The 18,886-nt window shown below is 34.4% G+C and overlaps 1 protein-coding gene across 1 annotated transcript in view; it reads left to right on the top strand.

Annotated features, from left to right (window-relative positions):
* Nucleotides 1-18,886, top strand: part of DNAH7 (dynein, axonemal, heavy chain 7) — a 116,712-nt gene that overhangs the window by 27,945 nt on the left and 69,881 nt on the right. The window contains exons 18-28 of the mRNA XM_010564048.1: nt 1,395-1,581; nt 6,872-7,065; nt 8,177-8,375; nt 9,831-9,971; nt 12,524-12,736; nt 13,646-13,755; nt 14,228-14,396; nt 15,691-15,793; nt 15,895-16,022; nt 17,197-17,409; nt 18,498-18,596. Coding sequence (XP_010562350.1) covers nt 1,395-1,581; nt 6,872-7,065; nt 8,177-8,375; nt 9,831-9,971; nt 12,524-12,736; nt 13,646-13,755; nt 14,228-14,396; nt 15,691-15,793; nt 15,895-16,022; nt 17,197-17,409; nt 18,498-18,596 — 1,756 coding nt within the window. The remainder of the gene's footprint in view (nt 1-1,394; nt 1,582-6,871; nt 7,066-8,176; nt 8,376-9,830; nt 9,972-12,523; nt 12,737-13,645; nt 13,756-14,227; nt 14,397-15,690; nt 15,794-15,894; nt 16,023-17,196; nt 17,410-18,497; nt 18,597-18,886) is intronic.

Here is an 18,886-nt window from a genome sequence, read left to right as displayed (position 1 = left end):
GCAGAGGCGTTACCCCTATCACTGATTGGCTCGGCCTTGGCCGGTGGCAGGTCCGTCTTAGAGCCAGCTGGAATAGGCTCGCTCTCTCTCGAACACAGGGGAAGCTTCCAGCAGCTTCTTACAGGAGCCACCCCTGTAACCCCCCCCCACTACCAAAACCTTGCCACATAAAACCAATACATAGAAGCAAAATCACCAGAGATGAGGTACCCAATACCTGAGAGATGAAAGAGAGACTTTGGGTAGAGGAGAAGGTACATGCAAGCAAAGCTGTCTGTTTAGAATTTGTGGCAAGTAAATGAGTGAAGGAAGAAGTAAAGTATGTTTTCACATGTATCATTTTACAGAACTCAGTGCAGCCTATATATGAGTGTTCTGTTGAGAAAATTACTGCCATGGTTCATTTATACAATATATTTTAACACCATGCACTTTTTATAATAATATAATAATTCTATCTGTACTGTCCAGTGGTATGAAAGTTGTAAAAAAATAATACTCACTGTTTTTATACAGGAGAGAAGACTATATATACTTGTTATAAGATTATAAATAACTTTTTATTTTTATACTTTTTTTTTCAAATTGCTTATGTCAGTGAATTAGGAATACTAATGACATTAGAAAACTGATAATATCACATCTGTCTGATATTGGTGAGATAGTAAGAAGTGTCAAATGGTGGTGTTAATAATTTTAAATCTTGAATTTTTGGCTATCAAAAGGGAAGACTGAATAGCTATTGAATTATTGTGTACCCATAGTGGTGTGTTGTAATAATGAAGGACTCTTTAATCTATCAAACAAATGTGTTCAACAATCATATTTGGAATTTGAGGTCAGAAACAGAATGTGACTTAACCATTGGGCTATTTACTCTACCACTTGAAATCTTTTAATTAAGACCACATATCTTTTCAGGTTTTTGGTCTATTGCATATTTTTGGTTTAGTAGTTTAGGTTACTTTCACGTCTGTCTTTTGCCATCTCAGCTTGTCTATCTTAGCAAACAGTTAGAAGTAGCAGTCTGGGCTTTGGTGTGTGCCAGAAGCCAGATTACATACTCAGTTGAAGTGAATTTGTCCACAGATATTATTACATGCTATAGTGTGTGCTACATTTATTCACTGATACTATTAGTCTATTTATTGAATTAACCTAGGTCATGAAACCCTACAGTCAACCTTACAGATGATACAGTTACAGAAATTAATGTGGACTTTGTTATGCAGGAAATCAGGCTAGGTGAACATGATATTCTGCTGAAATCTTAAAACTTATTCCTGTTGTACTTGCTGCTGAATATGCAAATTGCCAAAAAGATCTTAGCAGTCTGCTGGAAATGTTTTATTGGAAGCATCAATTAATGCATTTGAACTAATGCTATTTTATAGGGAATGGGAAAGCAAGCTGTTGTTAGTGCAGGAGATTCTGGATGAGTGGCTGAAGGTTCAGGCTACTTGGCTTTATTTGGAGCCAATTTTTAGTTCTCCTGACATCATGGCTCAGATGCCTGAGGAAAGTAGACGATTCAGTACTGTGGTTAAGACATGGAAAGACTTAATGAAATCAGTTTTTCAGGTAAGTACTGCTGTCTTAAGAATATGGAGTGAATTTGTAGTATGTACCAAAAAAAAAAAAAATTGCTTCTGATAACACAGTAATCTGTTTTCTGTTTCATCTTAGCCTCCTTTCTCAGATCCTTTAAAAAATTATTTTGCAGAACTGTTTCACGTAGAATCATAGCAGCATTGATTGGAAGGGACCACTGGAGTTCAGTTAGTCTAACTTCCTTCTAAAAGCAGAACTTTTGCCAACACTACATCAGGTCAGCCACAGTTTTGTGTAGCCAAATTTCAAAAATCTCCAAGGACAGACATTTCTTGCAGATCACCTCCAGAAACTTTGGTGCTTGGTACCTTCATAGTGAATATTTTTTCCCTAATGTCCACCCTGAACTTCCCAAGCAAAGGTTTGTACCTGTTGCTCCCTGTTACCCAATTATCATTGCTGAGAAGTTGGCTTTGTTTTTTTTCAATTGCCCTTCATGTAGTTGCTGGCTACAGTTAAATTCTACCTTAATGTCCACTTCACCAAGCTGAACAAGTCCAGCTCTCCCAACCTCTTCTCACAGGCCATGTGCTATTCTGGTAAGTAAAATTAAGTGGCATACAAAGCAAGGTAACATAGCAACGATGATCCTGGCACTGTAGGTCAATTGACATGAATCAATGAAATTTTACACTGATTGTTCCTTTTGAAAAATGCTGCTTATTTGCATATTGAATGGTAGAGATGCCTCTGTAACTTTAAACTGTTTAGATATTTAACTTGCTTCAAAAGTAGTATTCTGATCTACTATGAATCAGTACATAGTTGTCAGACACCATCACTGCATGTCTGGTCCAAATGTTACCGTCTTGACAATCTGCTGCTTATCTGACACTTTCTGGAAGTTAACACTGTTATTAGGATCAATTCATGAGATTATATGAATGCTCTTTGCGTCAGTAGTTAGATGTTTTCAGCCTTGGATTGGGTTAGATTTGCTATATTTGCCAGCCTAACTGGATGAAGAACACTCCTGCAATCTCTTCTGCTGACTCTGCTGAGAGGGCAATAGCTTCTAGCAAAGAGGTGGTACTAGTAATGGAAGAGGTAACACCTGAAACTGGCACAGCTGATTCTTCAGCAGTTACATGATCAGTGGTCTGAATGCACGCTCTATAAATTCTGTTCCTTGGGGAATAACCAGTTACCTAGTAATTCTTGTAATCCTATTACATAATCCTAATGATTTTAATAAAAATACTAAAAAAGTATTTTTCAGTATTTTCTAAAACTGAAAAAGTTCCCTAATATCAATGACATTCCTAGTAAGATGTTGCATTTTTAGTATTTTTTTAACTGGGCTTACTAAACTATTCAACAGGTTTGAGAAGATTTATGAGGTCCACTGTTTTCCAGGGTAGGGACATAAGGTTGCCATTTAAAGGAAAAAAATTAGAAGCTTTGTTTTCATTCGTCTCATGGCTTCGTAGAACTTTCAGAGATCCATTATGTTATTAGGACAAATGCCAAAATCTTCACTCAGTCTAAAAGTTTTTGGTCTGGGCTCTTTTCGGATTGCAGATATGGTCTTAATGTAGGAATACACAAAGTGTATACAAAAAGAAGCATTTGCTTCGTTTCCCAGCAATTCAGCTTGATCACTTAAAAATAAAGTTATTTTTTATTCTTTTTATTCTTTCTCCTTCCCTTTCTCTCACTCCATTTCGTCCTCTCTCTCTCTTTTTCTCCTTCTGTCTTAACACCACCCCCACCCCCCACCCCTACTTTGTTCTCTGTTTTTTCTTTCTTCCGATTTAGAAGAAAATCAGGAATTTATCCTATGGAGCTGTGAAATCCATAGTATTCATTTGGGGGATTAAATTGGGTAAAAATAAAAAAGGGGAAGAATTTCAGAATTTTGTTGAGTATTGTATTTCTGAACATTGTGTGCTGAATGATCTGTTTTAATAAAATCTTCGAATTCAGATATTCAGTGCTGATCAAATACAAAGTATTTTTTGAATGTGATATGTGTTATCACTGGCAGAAAAAAGAATCATCTTTTATTTGTCCAGGAGAGTGTAAACGTCAGAATAGAAATTTAACAATCTCATGTTAGTTTTGGCTAAAGAAGTAGGCATTATTTTCCAGAAGATGGCACTCTGTTTCCACAAATGCAGTGTTTGAGTTTTATGGCTTAAAAGAATGCTCTTCCCCGATCTATACAATGGTCTTTCTTAAAGCATAAAGCTAACTTGAGTCTGTTTGTGCTCTTTTGCATTTTATATGCCATTGTGTTATAAAATTGTTTTGTATTTTAAAATTCCTTTATTTGCTTAGATTTTAACCACAAATTTGAATAATCATATATTATTCCTTCATTTTAAATATCTAATTTAAGCAATGCACATTAATGAGGGTTAAATTACTTAGTGGGTTAATTTCCATTTCCCATAAATTTAAAAAAAATCTAGGATATGGAAGCTTTTCTGTCTTTATGGGGAAGAAAGCAAAAAAAAAAAAGAAAAAAAGGCAAGAAAAAAACCCCTAGTCTGCAACTTGTGATATGCTAAAAATTATATTTAGGAACTTGAGTTAGTGATGGTCTTTTAACAGGGTACTCAAGCTATTTTTATACACTTGATTTACGCTATTTTCATGATACAGTTTTTTCCCCTAACTGACAGTGACAGTCTCGCTGACAAAATAAGTTACGCTGATGTTTTGGATGACTGAGAATGATGGCATTACCTTTTTTTCTTCATGCCTTAGCAGAACTGTAAATAGGAAATCTATGTTGAAGCATAAATCATCTTTTTTCCTGACTTTTTCTCGTATGAAAGAAGAAACAATCAGGAAGAATCCCATTTAAAAAACCAGTAACACAGCTTTGATTTGCTTTACGAGTTGCACTTACTCTGTTCACTGATGATAAATATGCTAAGAAAGGGAACGAAACCTTTTTCTGTTGACAAGGTGTAGTTATACGGTTGTTTGTGCATTAAAAGCTGTTTTATAAAACCAATTATAAACTATGTATGCTGACAGCTTAATTGTCAATGTATAGATGAAAAGTATATGTAGTTACTGAGTTTGGTATGATGCAAGAGGCAGTGACAGAAAGTAAATGTGTTTCATGTACAAAGGAACACTATGATTATTGTATTAGGGAGGTGCACCCCCCATGAAGATCAATTAGTTAAACATACAATTCTGGGGTTTTTTTCAGTAGATTGCAAGTATGTGTGTAACATGAGCGGGGAATTGAACCAAAGCTGAATGCGCATTGCAAATACTTTCAAAATGTTATAAGTTTTTGAACTGAAACTGAACTTGGATTTTATTATTAAATTCTCCAAACTGAAGCTGAACAGCAGTCAAGTTACTGGGTCAAATTTGCAGTGTCACCCTGTGAGGAGTTTGTTTCTTACAGATACTTTTTGCACATTCTGGGGTTTGCACAGCAGTCTAGCCTATCTCTCCTCACCTGTCCCTTGCAACATGAGTCACCCATGCTTCTGCTCTGTGAAACTGTGTTGTTCTGCAAGCCCTATCAGGGACTTCTCTGAGTGGGACATTGTGTATTTGTAATGGCTCTGACAAAACCATTCCTAGTGGAAATAGTCTGGGTACATCTTTGATTTCTGCTGTCCATTGGAGTAATTTTTGTTGTTGCTGTCAGCAGTTCTAACAAGCCCTCAGTAGATTGACTAGTCTGAAATTCTTCCTACCTACCTGTTTGGTGTTTCTTATGGTTGGATGTGCCTGTGTCTTTTTTTTTTAATTTTAATCCTGGATATGTGTTCTATGCTGTGTACTTACAGGTGCAGACTCACTGGGCAGAGGGGACCTAAGGGCTGACTAGCATTTCTAGTTAGCTCTGTTTCCATCTTATCTGTGGTCATTTTGGCCCCATTCAAATTCCAGGGAAATTCAGTCTGATTTAGGTGGTAAAGGAGAAACTATGGCGGAAGCTGCGTTCCCAGACTTGGGAAGTGGAGCAGGGGCTTGGGATTAATTACTCTCCATTTCCTTGCCAGGACTTTGTCATTATAGAACATTATGTATTGCAACATGAGTGGGTTTGAATCAGTTCACAGTTGGCAAGTCAGTTAATGTACTGGCATGGGCCTGAACTAGAACTGAACTAGAATAAATTCAGTCACAGATGAACCCAAGCCCATATAGGAACTGAGTAGAAGCATTTGCTTGGTTTGACTTCCTCAGTCATAAATCTGCATAATTTCCTACTTTTCAATGTGTGTCTTGTTTTGCTCCCCAAACCCCATACTTGGTGAGCACAATTGAAAAAAATGTAATGATGATTAGGCTATAAATTGGCCATAAGGTATATTAAATGCTAGAACCTGATGTTCTGACAACTGTATTTCTTTAAAGCTTCTTAGCTTGGCAACCTTTTAGGTCTTTTGAAAAATCTGTTTTGTATTTGTATTAATTGAGACAACTTTCAACTTATGCAGTAGCTTTTCTAAGCATTTACATTCATTTAATTTGAGAGGTTAATTTGGAAAACACTAGAAAGATTTTTGGAAAGCACTATATGTCATATATTTTGTCATCTACACAACATATAAATGTAAGAAACACAGTGTTTATCCAATAGTGTATCTTGACAGGTGTTATTCAGGTGCTATTGTAAAAATAAATAAAAATATAATTTTTTATATTCTTAAAGCAAGTATAACTTTTCAGATTTTGCTAGCAAAAATCTTTAAGCATGTATTTAGCTGGTAAACATATTAGGACCAGAGAACAGCTTTGTTTAGATCACATTACTAGTTAGTGTTAGTGCTGAAGTGTCAGTGTTCCCTACATACAACTTTGCCACCTCAATACTTGTAATCCTGTGTATATATTTATATATTTTATATGGAAGGAAAATCCTTTTTTTGCATTGAAGTATGATAGATGATTACCACTTAAAATGTGTGACTGCATTGTTGTCATAAAAGTACACTGTTAAAAATCCATCGAAATGTTTTTATTGTTCATGTTGCTTAATTACATAATCCAATTGAATAGCCAGTGTAAATTGATGTTGCTCCAACAGAATGATGGGAGTTGTGCTGATTGATGAATTGATCCTGTTTTGAAAAATTTACTTTAATACCAACTGTCTAACTACTTTTCCAGTGAACCCTGGCAATGAAGAAGGTTAATAAATTGTAAACCTGACAATGGTTTGAGTAAAGCACAATTTGAAATAAAGATTCATTTTGCTTAAGACTTCCTGCAGTGCTGTGTGGTGATTTACTTGAGAAGGCATTAACATTTTTATCTGGAATAATTTCTTTTCCAGGACAAACATGTGCTGACAGTAGTAATAATAGACAAGATGTTGGAAAAACTGAGGAAGTGCAATGAATTTCTGGAACTAATTCTCAAAGGACTTAATGAATACCTAGAGAAGAAGCGCCTGTTTTTCCCCAGATTCTTTTTTTTATCTAATGATGAACTCCTTGAGATTCTTTCAGAGACTAAAGATCCTACTCGGTATGGTAATATTTAATAGGTGAATTTGTGACTCACAGTTTTGCCATATTGTTTCTCTGAGCCCAGAACTCTCTTTTTTTCTCACTGACAGTTATGGTATTAAGTATCTACTTGTTTAGATTTTATGACAGGTGAATGCAGAGTAATTTTTAATAGGAGTGATTAAATTCAGTTCTGTTTTCTAAACTAGTAACCCTTTCATACACTGGTTTTCAGAAGAATCAGAAGTCCATATAGTAATTCATGGTGAAATTAACATGCCTGATTTTTCCCAGTAGGAAATTGACTATCAGATGGAGCCTGTATATTGCTGACTTGAGTTTTATCTTTTTAGGGGCAGTCCTAATTAAAGTATTTCAGAAGTTTTTTGCCATGTTTTAACACTCGTTTGGTTTTCTACTCCCCAACCTCATTCAGGATTAAACTGCAAAAAGTATAACTCAGTATATACTGAGTTGAATTAACTCTACAAATATTCCTGCAGAAGCTATCTTGTTAAGCAATATAGCCTTTGTTATAAGCAGAGGAACTGGGGTTTGATTCCCAATAGGCAGACTTGACAGCGTGCAGTGAGTGCAGTGCAACGTCATGCAAAATAAGAATGAAAATGAAAAATAAAATGCCAGCTCAGTCACAGAGAAATATTCATACAGTGCAATGAACAGGGCAAGAGATATTATGAGAAAAAAATCTTAAAGGTTATTTTTATTTTTTTTTATTACAAGTGTTAAGGTTGTACTTGATTGCTTTACTCAAATTCCTTAATATTTACTATAGTTTGCTGGGAAGATATAAATAATGGAATTTTTTGTCCTGTAGGTGGATTAGCAGTTGAAAAAAGAATACTTGTTTATCCTTACTAGTTTATGTGTTACAGAGACTATAAGTAATATTTTACATCTTTAAACTGATCTTCAAAAAATATTGTGGTATGCATCTTGCAAGGGGTAGTACACAAGAATTATTGTTGAGGTTAACGTTTTTTTTAACAAACTTTAGATGATCTTTTAAGTACATTGTTCAGATTTTATTTTTTTTTAATTGGATCTTCTTTGGTAATATTGGCAAGAAAAAATATCAGAAGCTGTTTAATACTAGTTTTGTTTTCTAGAGTACAGCCTCACTTGAAAAAGTGTTTTGAAGGAATTGCAAGAGTGGAATTTACTGATGTATTAGATATTACACACATTAAAAGTAGTGAAGGAGAGACTGTGCAACTCATAGAGACAATCTCAACATCAGAAGCTAGAGGTCAAGTTGAAAAATGGCTGGTTGAACTGGAGGCAGCTATGCTGAAGTCTGTCCACAAGGTAACAAGTCCTAACCTCTTATTTTCCAGCCTAATGTCATTCAGCATTGATTTCTTCAGTAAACATTAACATTTACTGGAATCACTTTTTATTCTTTGCACATAGCATGAACATTAAAACAAGGAATTCAGTCTTTAAAGGTTATACTTTTTTTTTTTTTTAAAGTTCTGGTGTTGATTTCTGGTTGTAAAATTCTCTAAAATTCTTTAAAATTAAATAGTAGAGTCGAAACTGGTTGTGCCAAGGATTCTTTTGCCAGAGATTGTTCTACACTTGATGTGGTATTAAGGGGCAAGATTAAACTGAAAGATTGTCTGCGGGTTCCCCCCCCCCCTTTTTTTTTTTGTGTGGGTTCCTCTTAATTATGACTATTTTAATCAAGACCCTTAACTCTTTTCAGATTGTATTATTCTAGTCTTTACAGTGTCTCATCATTGTGTTGTATATTTAATCATCTCTGTCTTCTTTTTTGTGGTCCTTTTCAATGTCAATTAAGGTAATTAAATGTGCACACACTTTCCCTGACACTGTCTTACAGTATAACAGTTTAATTATTGTAGTGGCATAGCAGTACAGAAGAAAGTGAAACTGAGCTGCATGAATAAGAAATGGTTAAGCATAGTTTGTCTGCATTTAGCCTTGAACACAGAACTTTTATAATGATCTAAACCAGATAACATTTACATAGTTTTAATGTCAGTACAGACACATTTTTCCCCTCATAGATTTTTATTTTATTTTATTTTTTTTTAATTGATGCTATTATGTATAGAGATTGTTAAAAGCAAAAATGCTTGGAACTGCAAAACAAATGGCAGATTTTCACTCAGGTAGTTTACACTGCTTGTCTGAGGAGTTTGTTGATATAAGACTTTACTCTTGCTTGAGTTTTGTTAATGGCAGGAAAATAACCTGTTGGTGTAGACTGGAAGTTTTTTTGCAGTGCAAGTTTTGGTTTCATTGGGATTATCCTTGAGTGGCGCTAGTTAATCATTCTATTATTAGAAAATACACTTAAAGTTAGATATAAGTTTAAATAATATGATCTACAAAATTAAAAGCTCTGGGTTTTTACTAGAATGAATAGGTGAAATAACTTTCAGTCTGGGATATTACTTCTAACTAAATTGTATTTGTACTTGTTTTCTGGTTTCATTGTAGATGGAGCTAGAAAATTTTAAGTATCTGATAGCAAGAATAATTTCAGAATGCGTTGTAAAATCAGTTCTCAGAAATTTTGTGTGATCACTTCGCTCATATTATGAGATTCTGGGTTTTTTTGAGCTTTGTTGAGAGATTGGCTTGCAAAATGTCAGTATTATAGAGTTAAATTTGAGGCTGAATCTAGACCCTGATTATTTTTTATTCTCAGTAAAACAATCTAACCTAAATCCATTCTAAAGCTGAACATTACCTGTTTTCTCATGTAGTTGCATTGTGCTTTTCCCTGCCCAGGTCATTGGGGATGCACTTGAAGCTTATCCAAAAACTCCACGTGTTAATTGGGTAAGAGAGTGGCCTGGACAGACAGTTCTTTGTGTATCCCAAACTTTCTGGACAATGCAAGTACAGATGTCTATTAGGAATGGCCAAACAGTAAGAATATTTTAAATTTAAAATTATTCATTAAAGTTTAGTGCTTTTTATGAAGATGGACTAGCACTAGCATTAGAAGATATATACTATCCTCACCCTTGTCAAATAGTGAATATGTATGCCTGACTGGTACAAAATTTATAGTCTATTAGCTAATGCTAGTGGGAATAAAGGTACTTAAGGAACCGAATTAAGATTCAGGATATGTGTTCTGTAGAACCTTTCTTCTGTTTATCACTAAGGCTTAATGCTCTCATCTGTTGTATTTGGAAGTGTTCCAGAATTTCCATCATCAGATGAAGCAACTAGATTTTCATTCTGTGGTGTTTGGACAGAAAGAAACATCAAGTTTTCACAGTTATACCTAAAGTCATAACTTCATGATACTCTCTTCTTTTAATTCCTTTTTTTTTTGCAATGACATGTATATTCGGATTCTCCCTGTTCATAGATAGCTGAGCTGTACCACAAGCATACAGTTAAATCTGATCTTTAATCCATATATGGACTAGTATTTTAAAGGCTATATAACATTTTCTGCTTATTCACAAGCTGAAGCAATGGCTTCTGGTAATAGTGGCTTTTTTGAGCAGCTGCATTCTGACATGCAAGGAAAAGACGCTTCTGAGTGTCTTGGAAGAGGGAATTAAAGGAAGAAGAGGACATTATCTGCTCATACAAGGACTAAATCTTGCAACATACCTGAAGATTTGAAAAAGATTTGAAAATATTTTCTTTTCCCAGTAATAAAGGAGAACCTCAGTTTCCTGGGGAAAGAAATAAGGCTTCTACATACTGCACCGTTTATCCTCAGTTGGTGAAAGACTTTCAGGAAGGAGAAACAGGAATTCTAATTTTAGAGATTTTAGATTAAAAAAAAATAAATTAAAGCCAGTCTCACATTAGTGAGTCTGTAGTTAATGTTGTTCGTGAATAAAAGAGGAAGTTAAGCATGGCTGAAATTAATTTGCTTTTGGGAATGTTTGTTACAGAATTCTGAGTGTAGACAAAAGCTCTTGTGCTGGTCTGTATCAAGCCTTTTCTGTACATGGGCATGCAGGGAAACCTGTCCTTCCTGTAGCTTTCACTCGAATTCTGTTTTAGTGGGAATTCTGCTCATCTGCCATCAGCCCAAGAATCTTCGTTCTGCTGTGGAAAGGGGTGGTAGTGAAGCAGTAGAGAGTCATTTGCATCTCCTGACAATCTGTCACAAATCTGTGGCAGGAAGAACTCTCAGTCTTACAGCCTTCAATATTCTTTCTCTCTTCCATTCCTATGTTGTATACTAAAGCATAAGAAACATAACAGACAATCAGTGACCATGTGAGAGGCCAAAACCACAGTATTCTGCCTGAAGTACTTTAGTGTTTTCTGGGACAAGATGCCAATATCATTTAAGTCACTCATTAATATTAAATATGTGTTCACACACACATGCTCCCTTTCGAACATTTTTGAGTTGTTTCCAACAAGTAATTTGTTGTACATAAATCAAAGGTGTAAATTTCTTCTTATTATTAATGATCTAAGATGCTGTATAAACAGAGGCGTTTCATAGATTTTGAGAGCATTGTCTTGTGGACTGTGTGCATTCTCAGTGATATACAGTCATATGGTCAGAGGATAGCACCAAGGAATGCTGCTGATATGGAAGTTAAGGACACGTTCTGTGCCTCAACTCATACCTCATGTTTGCTGAGGAAAGCTTAGTGGTAAGCAAGTGGGTTATTTTCCCTGACTTGAGTGAGGCATTTCAGATTTTGTCCTGGTCAGAACTTCTAATGCAACAGTCTAGAAACTGAACTGCTTTTGAACTCTGTTTACTGCTTTATTCTCATAAATAAAAAGTGCTTAGTCATACTAAGCAGATGATTATCCAAACTTAATGTTTGGAAAATAACTAGCTGAGATGAGAGATCTCAAAATCATCATTATCTATTGAGGGTTACAAGTGCCAGTGTGTTTGGAGAGGAACAGCAGGCTAGCAGGACAAAAATCTATAACAGGCCTAGGTAAGTTTTTCTCCAGACAAGTAGAAGCCATTCCTCTATAGAAACATGCTTTGGTGTGAATGTATTACTAAGGTTAATTCCCACTTTTTTATTTCAATTCAGTAAGGTGGTACTTCACATCTAAGTACTGTCATGATACAAGTGCTTTTCTTAATTGGGCCTTTCTTGTTTACCAGCAACTTATTAGCATGAAAGAAACTATCAATTACTGTTTTAAAGAAATTATTAAGCTAACTGAACACAGACTATAACCAGAAGCCAATAAAATGAAAAATTGTAGAACAATGCATTTTCTTGTTAACTCTTTTGAATTATAGATGTGTTATTGTTTCTAACTGTTGTGGGACGTGGTTCTGTAAAAGTAGAACACCCCCCTCCAAACACAAAACCCTGTTGAACTACCAGTGAATGAAGGACACTGTTCTACTATTATAGTGAGAAGGGATTTCTTTAATACAGAGAAATAAAAGTAGTATAAGAAAAAATAATCATGCCTTAGACTAGACATTCGACTTCTTAACTTGTAAAATTTTTTTGCAGGCACTAGAGGATTTTCTGGAGCAGAATAATAGACAGATTGAGGACATTGTCACCTTGGTGCGAGGAAAGCTGTCTAAGCAGAATCGAGTGACTCTAGGAGCACTTGTTGTGCTTGATGTTCATGCTAGGGATGTTCTTGCATCTCTAGTAAGCAAGAAAGTCAAAGATGAGAGTGACTTTGAATGGTTAAGTCAGCTTAGGTACTACTGGGAGGTAAGTGAGACCTCTCAATCCTATTAGAAGGTAATTTCTGTTCACAGTTTTTCAATTTCTGCTTGCTTGCTTACACAGAGAATGGTTACACTACTATGAGAATTTCTGCTGATAAAAAAATACCTATAACCAATCATTTTATGGATTGCTAGCTAGAATGGCCAGTAGCCAGCTGCAAACAATTTTTAATTAAAATTACTTTTTTCATCACTGCTGAGTCTCAGTACATTTGCTGAATTTGCAGGGGGAGTTACAGACAGAATTTGTTCACTCAGAGACTGTATTTTGGTTTTCTGATTCTGCAGGATAGAGAATGCTATAGGGATGACAATTTTCAGTTAGAGGTTTTAACCTGAATTATTGTCAATATTATTTTATTTGTGCATTACGTTTATTGGAAAAATAACAATGTTTGTACTGGAGAGTGGTAGGATAATTTTACGTTCTTCAGGACAAGATTTCCCATAATACAGAACACACTGCATGTGAAATTAAAAAAATTGTATATGTAGGGATCATACATTGCTGTATCAGAGTAATCAGATTGACCATAACTACAGGTATTGGTCATGATTACTTCTGTTTACCTTTTAGAAGTCCATTAGCTTTCTAAGTAGCTACACAAGATAGTTTTACTCTGCAATATGGTTAGTAGGACCTTTTTTTAGATAAGTTAATGTAAAAAAAATGGTCTATTTGTTCAGTACTTTAGTATCTATTAATTGGCAACTTTTTTTTTTATCTGAGCCACATTGAAACTAGTATCTCGGAGCAATCAGTGGTCTGCCATGTAGTTTTTTCTAACAGCATGGGGCCTGTTAAGGAGCTTGAGGAATAGTGTTGAGTTGTGGCTGTGGGTTTTTAAAAAATTATTTATTTAATCTTTAAAATTACTACCTTGTTTCTTAGGAAGGGCATCTACAAACAAAGATGATCAATGCTGGACTGAGGTATGGATACGAATATCTTGGCAATACCCCTAGGCTGGTTATTACTCCACTTACAGACAGATGCTACAGGTAAAACTGCAAGTTACTAAATGTACTGTATTAGCAAGAATTTATTTATTTGAGATATTTTAATTAGTCCTGAGAACAGATGATTGCAGAATTGTATTTTTTATGTTCTAATAGGTGTAATTAGAACAGGATATGTTTCTTTTGGTGGAATAGAATTAATCCTGTATGAATATTTTAATTTAAATTTGTGATAAACTTAATCTTTTGTGGCACTATAATTAGTTATAAATTTCAAGAGGATTTAGATTTAGAAAGTGGAAAGTAAGCTATTCTCTATTGTGAACTTCTAGTAAACTTCATACATCACTACCCATTTGTAAACTACAGCTGGCTAGAAGGAAATAAACTGTACCATCATAGGAAAATGCAGACATGAAACAAAATGTTTAAAGTTTCTGGTAGAAGTTACAGCAGCTGGAAAAATAGCATAGAAATTAATATAATTTTTTTTTTCCTATTATTTTATTTCCAGAACCCTATTTGGTGCACTACACCTACATCTTGGAGGTGCCCCTGAAGGTCCTGCTGGAACTGGAAAAACAGAAACTACAAAAGATTTAGCAAAGGCTGTAGCTAAACAGTGTGTGGTTTTCAATTGTTCTGATGGATTGGATTACCTTGCATTAGGAAAATTTTTTAAGGTTTGGATAAATCTTGAGGGTCATATTCTCAATCACATTAAAGCTCTTTAATTATTTTGGCACTTGAAGTGGTCTTAAGGTATTGTAAATGTATCTTTCTCCACTTCCAGGCCACTATATAATGCTAGTATTGTGCAGATAGGTCTTACCGTAAGAATCCAATCGAGATATCAAAATGTTTTTTATGTGCTTTGAAAATTAAATATACCATAATGATTTTATTTGCTCTAAATAGGCAACATAGATGCCATTTTAATAAGTGCATTTTTAATAGCTGATTGCAAATTTTAGGGGACTTGAGGTTTAATCTAAACTCTAAATAAGCTGGTAAAAGTCATTATATTATACAAATGAAGTATATATTCATTTCAATATTAGCCTGAGTAGACAGCTCTTTATTATGAAAATCTATCCTGAACGGACATCTGTGTCTTATAGCCCAGTGTCCTGGTTTGGACTGGAATGATACAAAAATAGAGCAAGTATGCTTTCCTCCATGGCATTATTCTTACCTTCTGAGTCAGAGGTGGCATTGGAATGAAGTGATTTGTCTTCAAAATTCAACATGATGGAAGTTCACCAAAATAAGCTAAATTAAGAGTTTTTATTTAGAATGATGAAAGCAAAATTCTGTGTCTTAAATGGGAATTTTAGAATTACTGTTTACAAAGCATGAGATGCCATTGAAAGACTACCAGTGCTGCAGAGACGGTAGAGTAGCATTTGGGGAACATATCTCAGAAAAGACCTATGAATTAACCAGAACTGTAGGTAAAATTATTCTTTAGTTGCACTTTAAGTAACATAGTATGCCATAAAATGCCATAACCAAATGGTGAATTTTAGTCGTGCAGAAGTCCTTACATTGCCTTTTGTTACTGTGAACTCTGTCAGCATAGATGCAAAAGAAGAATAAGTTTTTTGGAGGTTTATTTAGTGCTTCCCCTTTGTCCAGTTGCAAAATACTGACTATAAAGATAAAACATGCAAAATGTGTGTATTTGATAGGCACTTTGCATGTGACAGAAGAATTAGGATTTTGGAGTAGATTGTATAGGTTTTTTTTCTTAATCGTTTGGGTTTTTTTAACAAACAAACCTAGTTTTTAAATGTCTGTAATTCTTTTTGAAACAAATTCTATCTGGAGTGATTTTGTTTAGAAGTTAGTGCTCTGGATCATGTATATAAGTCCTTTCTTTGCACATAAAAAACTTTTTCTTATTGCAGTATTGTTTTGATAAGCATGTCCAAAGTAAGTAGTTGACTATTAATTAGTCACGTCTGTCTCTTCTAGGGTTTATTGTCTTGTGGGGCATGGGCTTGCTTTGATGAATTCAACAGGATTGATTTGGAAGTACTCTCTGTGGTTGCTCAGCAGATTTTTACTATCCAAAGAGGTAACCTGTTATTTTAATCATATCTTTCACTTACATATGACAACGAATAAAGATGCAACAAAACCTGCCCAGCAATGACATTAGTTTTTATTTCTCCATAGGCATTAATTCAGGATCTAATTTAATAGTATTTGAAGGAACTGAACTGAAACTGAACCCTACATGTGCTGTCTTCATTACCATGAATCCTGGTTATGCTGGGCGTTCAGAGCTTCCTGATAATCTTAAGGTATTATAACACTTATCGTTTTATTACTTTTAATAGCTAATACAGAAAGTAAAAAAGAAATCACTTTTTGTCAAATATAGAAATTTTAAAGAATATTTAGTATTGGTTACCTTCAGTTTTTGATTACACTAGTGTAAAAATCATCATCTCTGAGAAGAAAAAGAAAGTGAAAAGGATAATTAGACTGAAAAATAGGAATAAACTAAATTTTAAAATGTCAGGAAGTGGTTGCTTGATTAAAGGTCTGACTGTCAGGATAAAAAAGAGTAAGTTAAAAACCCCCAACTTCATGTGTTTCCTGGCTAAGCACCCAAAAGTTGAAAAACTAAAAGGAACACTTTATAGTGTACAAGCAGTGAATAATATCTTAATATTGAATAAAACCATGGGTTTTTATTAATTTCTGTTTTTTCTGATGTTTTGGGTTGATCTGAAGGGACTTGCGGTGTTTTTAATGTAAGAGATATATATTCTGTTTAAGTTTATTACTGAGTGACTGTTACAAGAGTGCTACATCCTTTCTTACTCTTTAAATATATTTGTCCTTTGTCCATGGAAAGAAAAGGAAATCTGAGCAAATATCTTGATAAATTAATAAAAACATGGAAATGTACAGTCTTTGTAAATATTTCTCAGATCTGTCTGGGAAATTTACTCACTAACATGTATGAATATAAGATTCAAAAATACTACTTGTAGAGATGAAAGGATAATTTAAAAAACGTTCAGGTAGAATATGAAACGTAGCAAAAGTTTTGTCTGTTTGAAAGTATTCTGATGCTTGTTTGGTAGAACAATGGTAAAATTGAAGCATAGGTTGCAGCTAAACAATGCTAGTAGGAGTCTGACAGCATCAACTTATTTGTGGTAGTTGTATTGCACTCCCCTATTTCTTCTAGAGCTCGTGGTGTTTTATGTGTTTTTGTTGTTAATCTTGAATGAAGAAGACCTACAACCATGAATTGTCACAATCGAAAATAAAGTATTTGTAAGCATTTATGGAAAGCCATTAAATATATTGTAGTCATAATCGTGATAGTTAAATTTAATTGGCTGTCACTATATTAATGAAATAATGAATAAAGTAGTGGTTTATGTAATTGTAGAAGAAAGTTGTGTATAATAATGTGGTATAATTTTTTCTGATGTGATTTTCCATATATATGTTTAATAGGCTCTCTTTAGAACAGTAGCTATGATGGTTCCTGATTATGCCATGATTGCAGAGATTGTTCTGTATTCTTGTGGTTTTGTTACTGCTCGACCTCTATCTATAAAAATTGTAGCTACGTATCGTCTGTGTTCAGAGCAGTTGTCTTCTCAGCACCATTATGATTATGGAATGAGAGCTGTGAAGTCAGTACTCACTGCTGCTGGCAATCTGAAGGTAAATGATTTTTGAATTTTCTTTGTCATCCAATAACTTTGTAACATGTCTCTTTTGTAACAGAAAGTACACTATTCTACATAATGGCCAGTAGCTGTTCAAAATGTCATCCTGTGGTATCTATGAAAATGAAAAGGTTATCTATTAGGGCATAAGCTGGGGAAAGTCAAGAAAAGATAAAGCTACTGGGCCATTCACCAAATGACTTGTCACTGAATGACGTGCCTATTAAGTGTGCTGATTATCTTTCAAGGATTCTAGTTAAATGCAGGTTTACTGAGTTGTTCGCATGTTGGCCACTGCTTTGCTCTGCTTTTCTTGTCAAGTTCAGACACCTTTGCCATAGTGTGTGAACAATTTCCAGAAACACACTGGCTAATATCTGCCACATGTGACTTTGATCACTCTTTTATCTTTAAGGAAAATGGTGTAGGATGTAGTATTTTGTTTTGGCTTGCATTGTGGATGAATGCATACATTTTACTAAGCTGTTGTTTTATTAATTCAGTTATTTTTATTTAGGTAGACTAGTATAATTTATAATTCTCTTCCATTCAATTTTTTTTCAACCTATAATCCTACTATTACAACCCCCTCCCCACCCCCCCAACTCAAAATCAGTAACTAAGCTATGTATTGTGGCAAAAAAGGCACTTTTTTTTAAAAAAAAAAAAAAAAAACAAAAAAACCTGGGAGAGAGATCTACATGCAAGCTTTTAGAATTTCCACTTTGCTGAAGGCAGAAGTTTTACATCAAAGTAGGGAAAATTATCCTTCTTAGGAAGAAAAGGAATACATCTTAGAAAAAAATCAATAGTTTAGGAAAAAATGTCATATCAAATTTATAGTAACACCTATCACTGGGTGTAAACCAAAGTGAAATTGGCCTTACTATAGAAACCTACTGCAAACACCTTGATATGAATGTATAAACATACATCCAGAACATACATTGTTATCAGTGGACTTGAACCTGCCAGAATAATTGCATAGAGGCACAACAGGAAATGTTCAGTAAAACAGGCAAGCTTAAGGTCTGGTTTTTGAAACTATAAAAATTAACTAACTCTATTTTTAATTTTTTTTAGTTGAAATATCCATCGGAAGATGAAGAAATTTTGCTCCTTAGATCCATTACAGATGTCAACCTGCCTAAATTCTTGTCTCATGATTTACCACTTTTTGAGGTAGAAAACACACAGATTTTTAGTAATGTCAAGAGCTCACTAAAAATACTAGCTGATAAAAATATTATGTAACAGGTTTGTCAGAGAGATGGACCAAAGACTTTTAAAATCTAACCTGTAATCAGTTTAAAAGTTTTAACTGTTCCTTCTTAGCAAATATAGCAAGCATTTGGGTTTTGATAGTTTAGACCAATGAAAGTTTCTGCCAAGTCTACTGCTTGAAATGGTAACATACTTTTTTTATATATCGTGTGTTCAAGATTTCAGTGTACCTTATATTCTTAGGAAAT

The sequence above is a fragment of the Haliaeetus leucocephalus genome, unplaced genomic scaffold, assembly GCF_000737465.1.
Source record: "Haliaeetus leucocephalus isolate CR32 unplaced genomic scaffold, Haliaeetus_leucocephalus-4.0 Scaffold1, whole genome shotgun sequence".
NCBI lineage: Eukaryota > Metazoa > Chordata > Aves > Accipitriformes > Accipitridae > Haliaeetus > Haliaeetus leucocephalus.
This window is presented reverse-complemented; position numbering and strand designations above follow the sequence as displayed.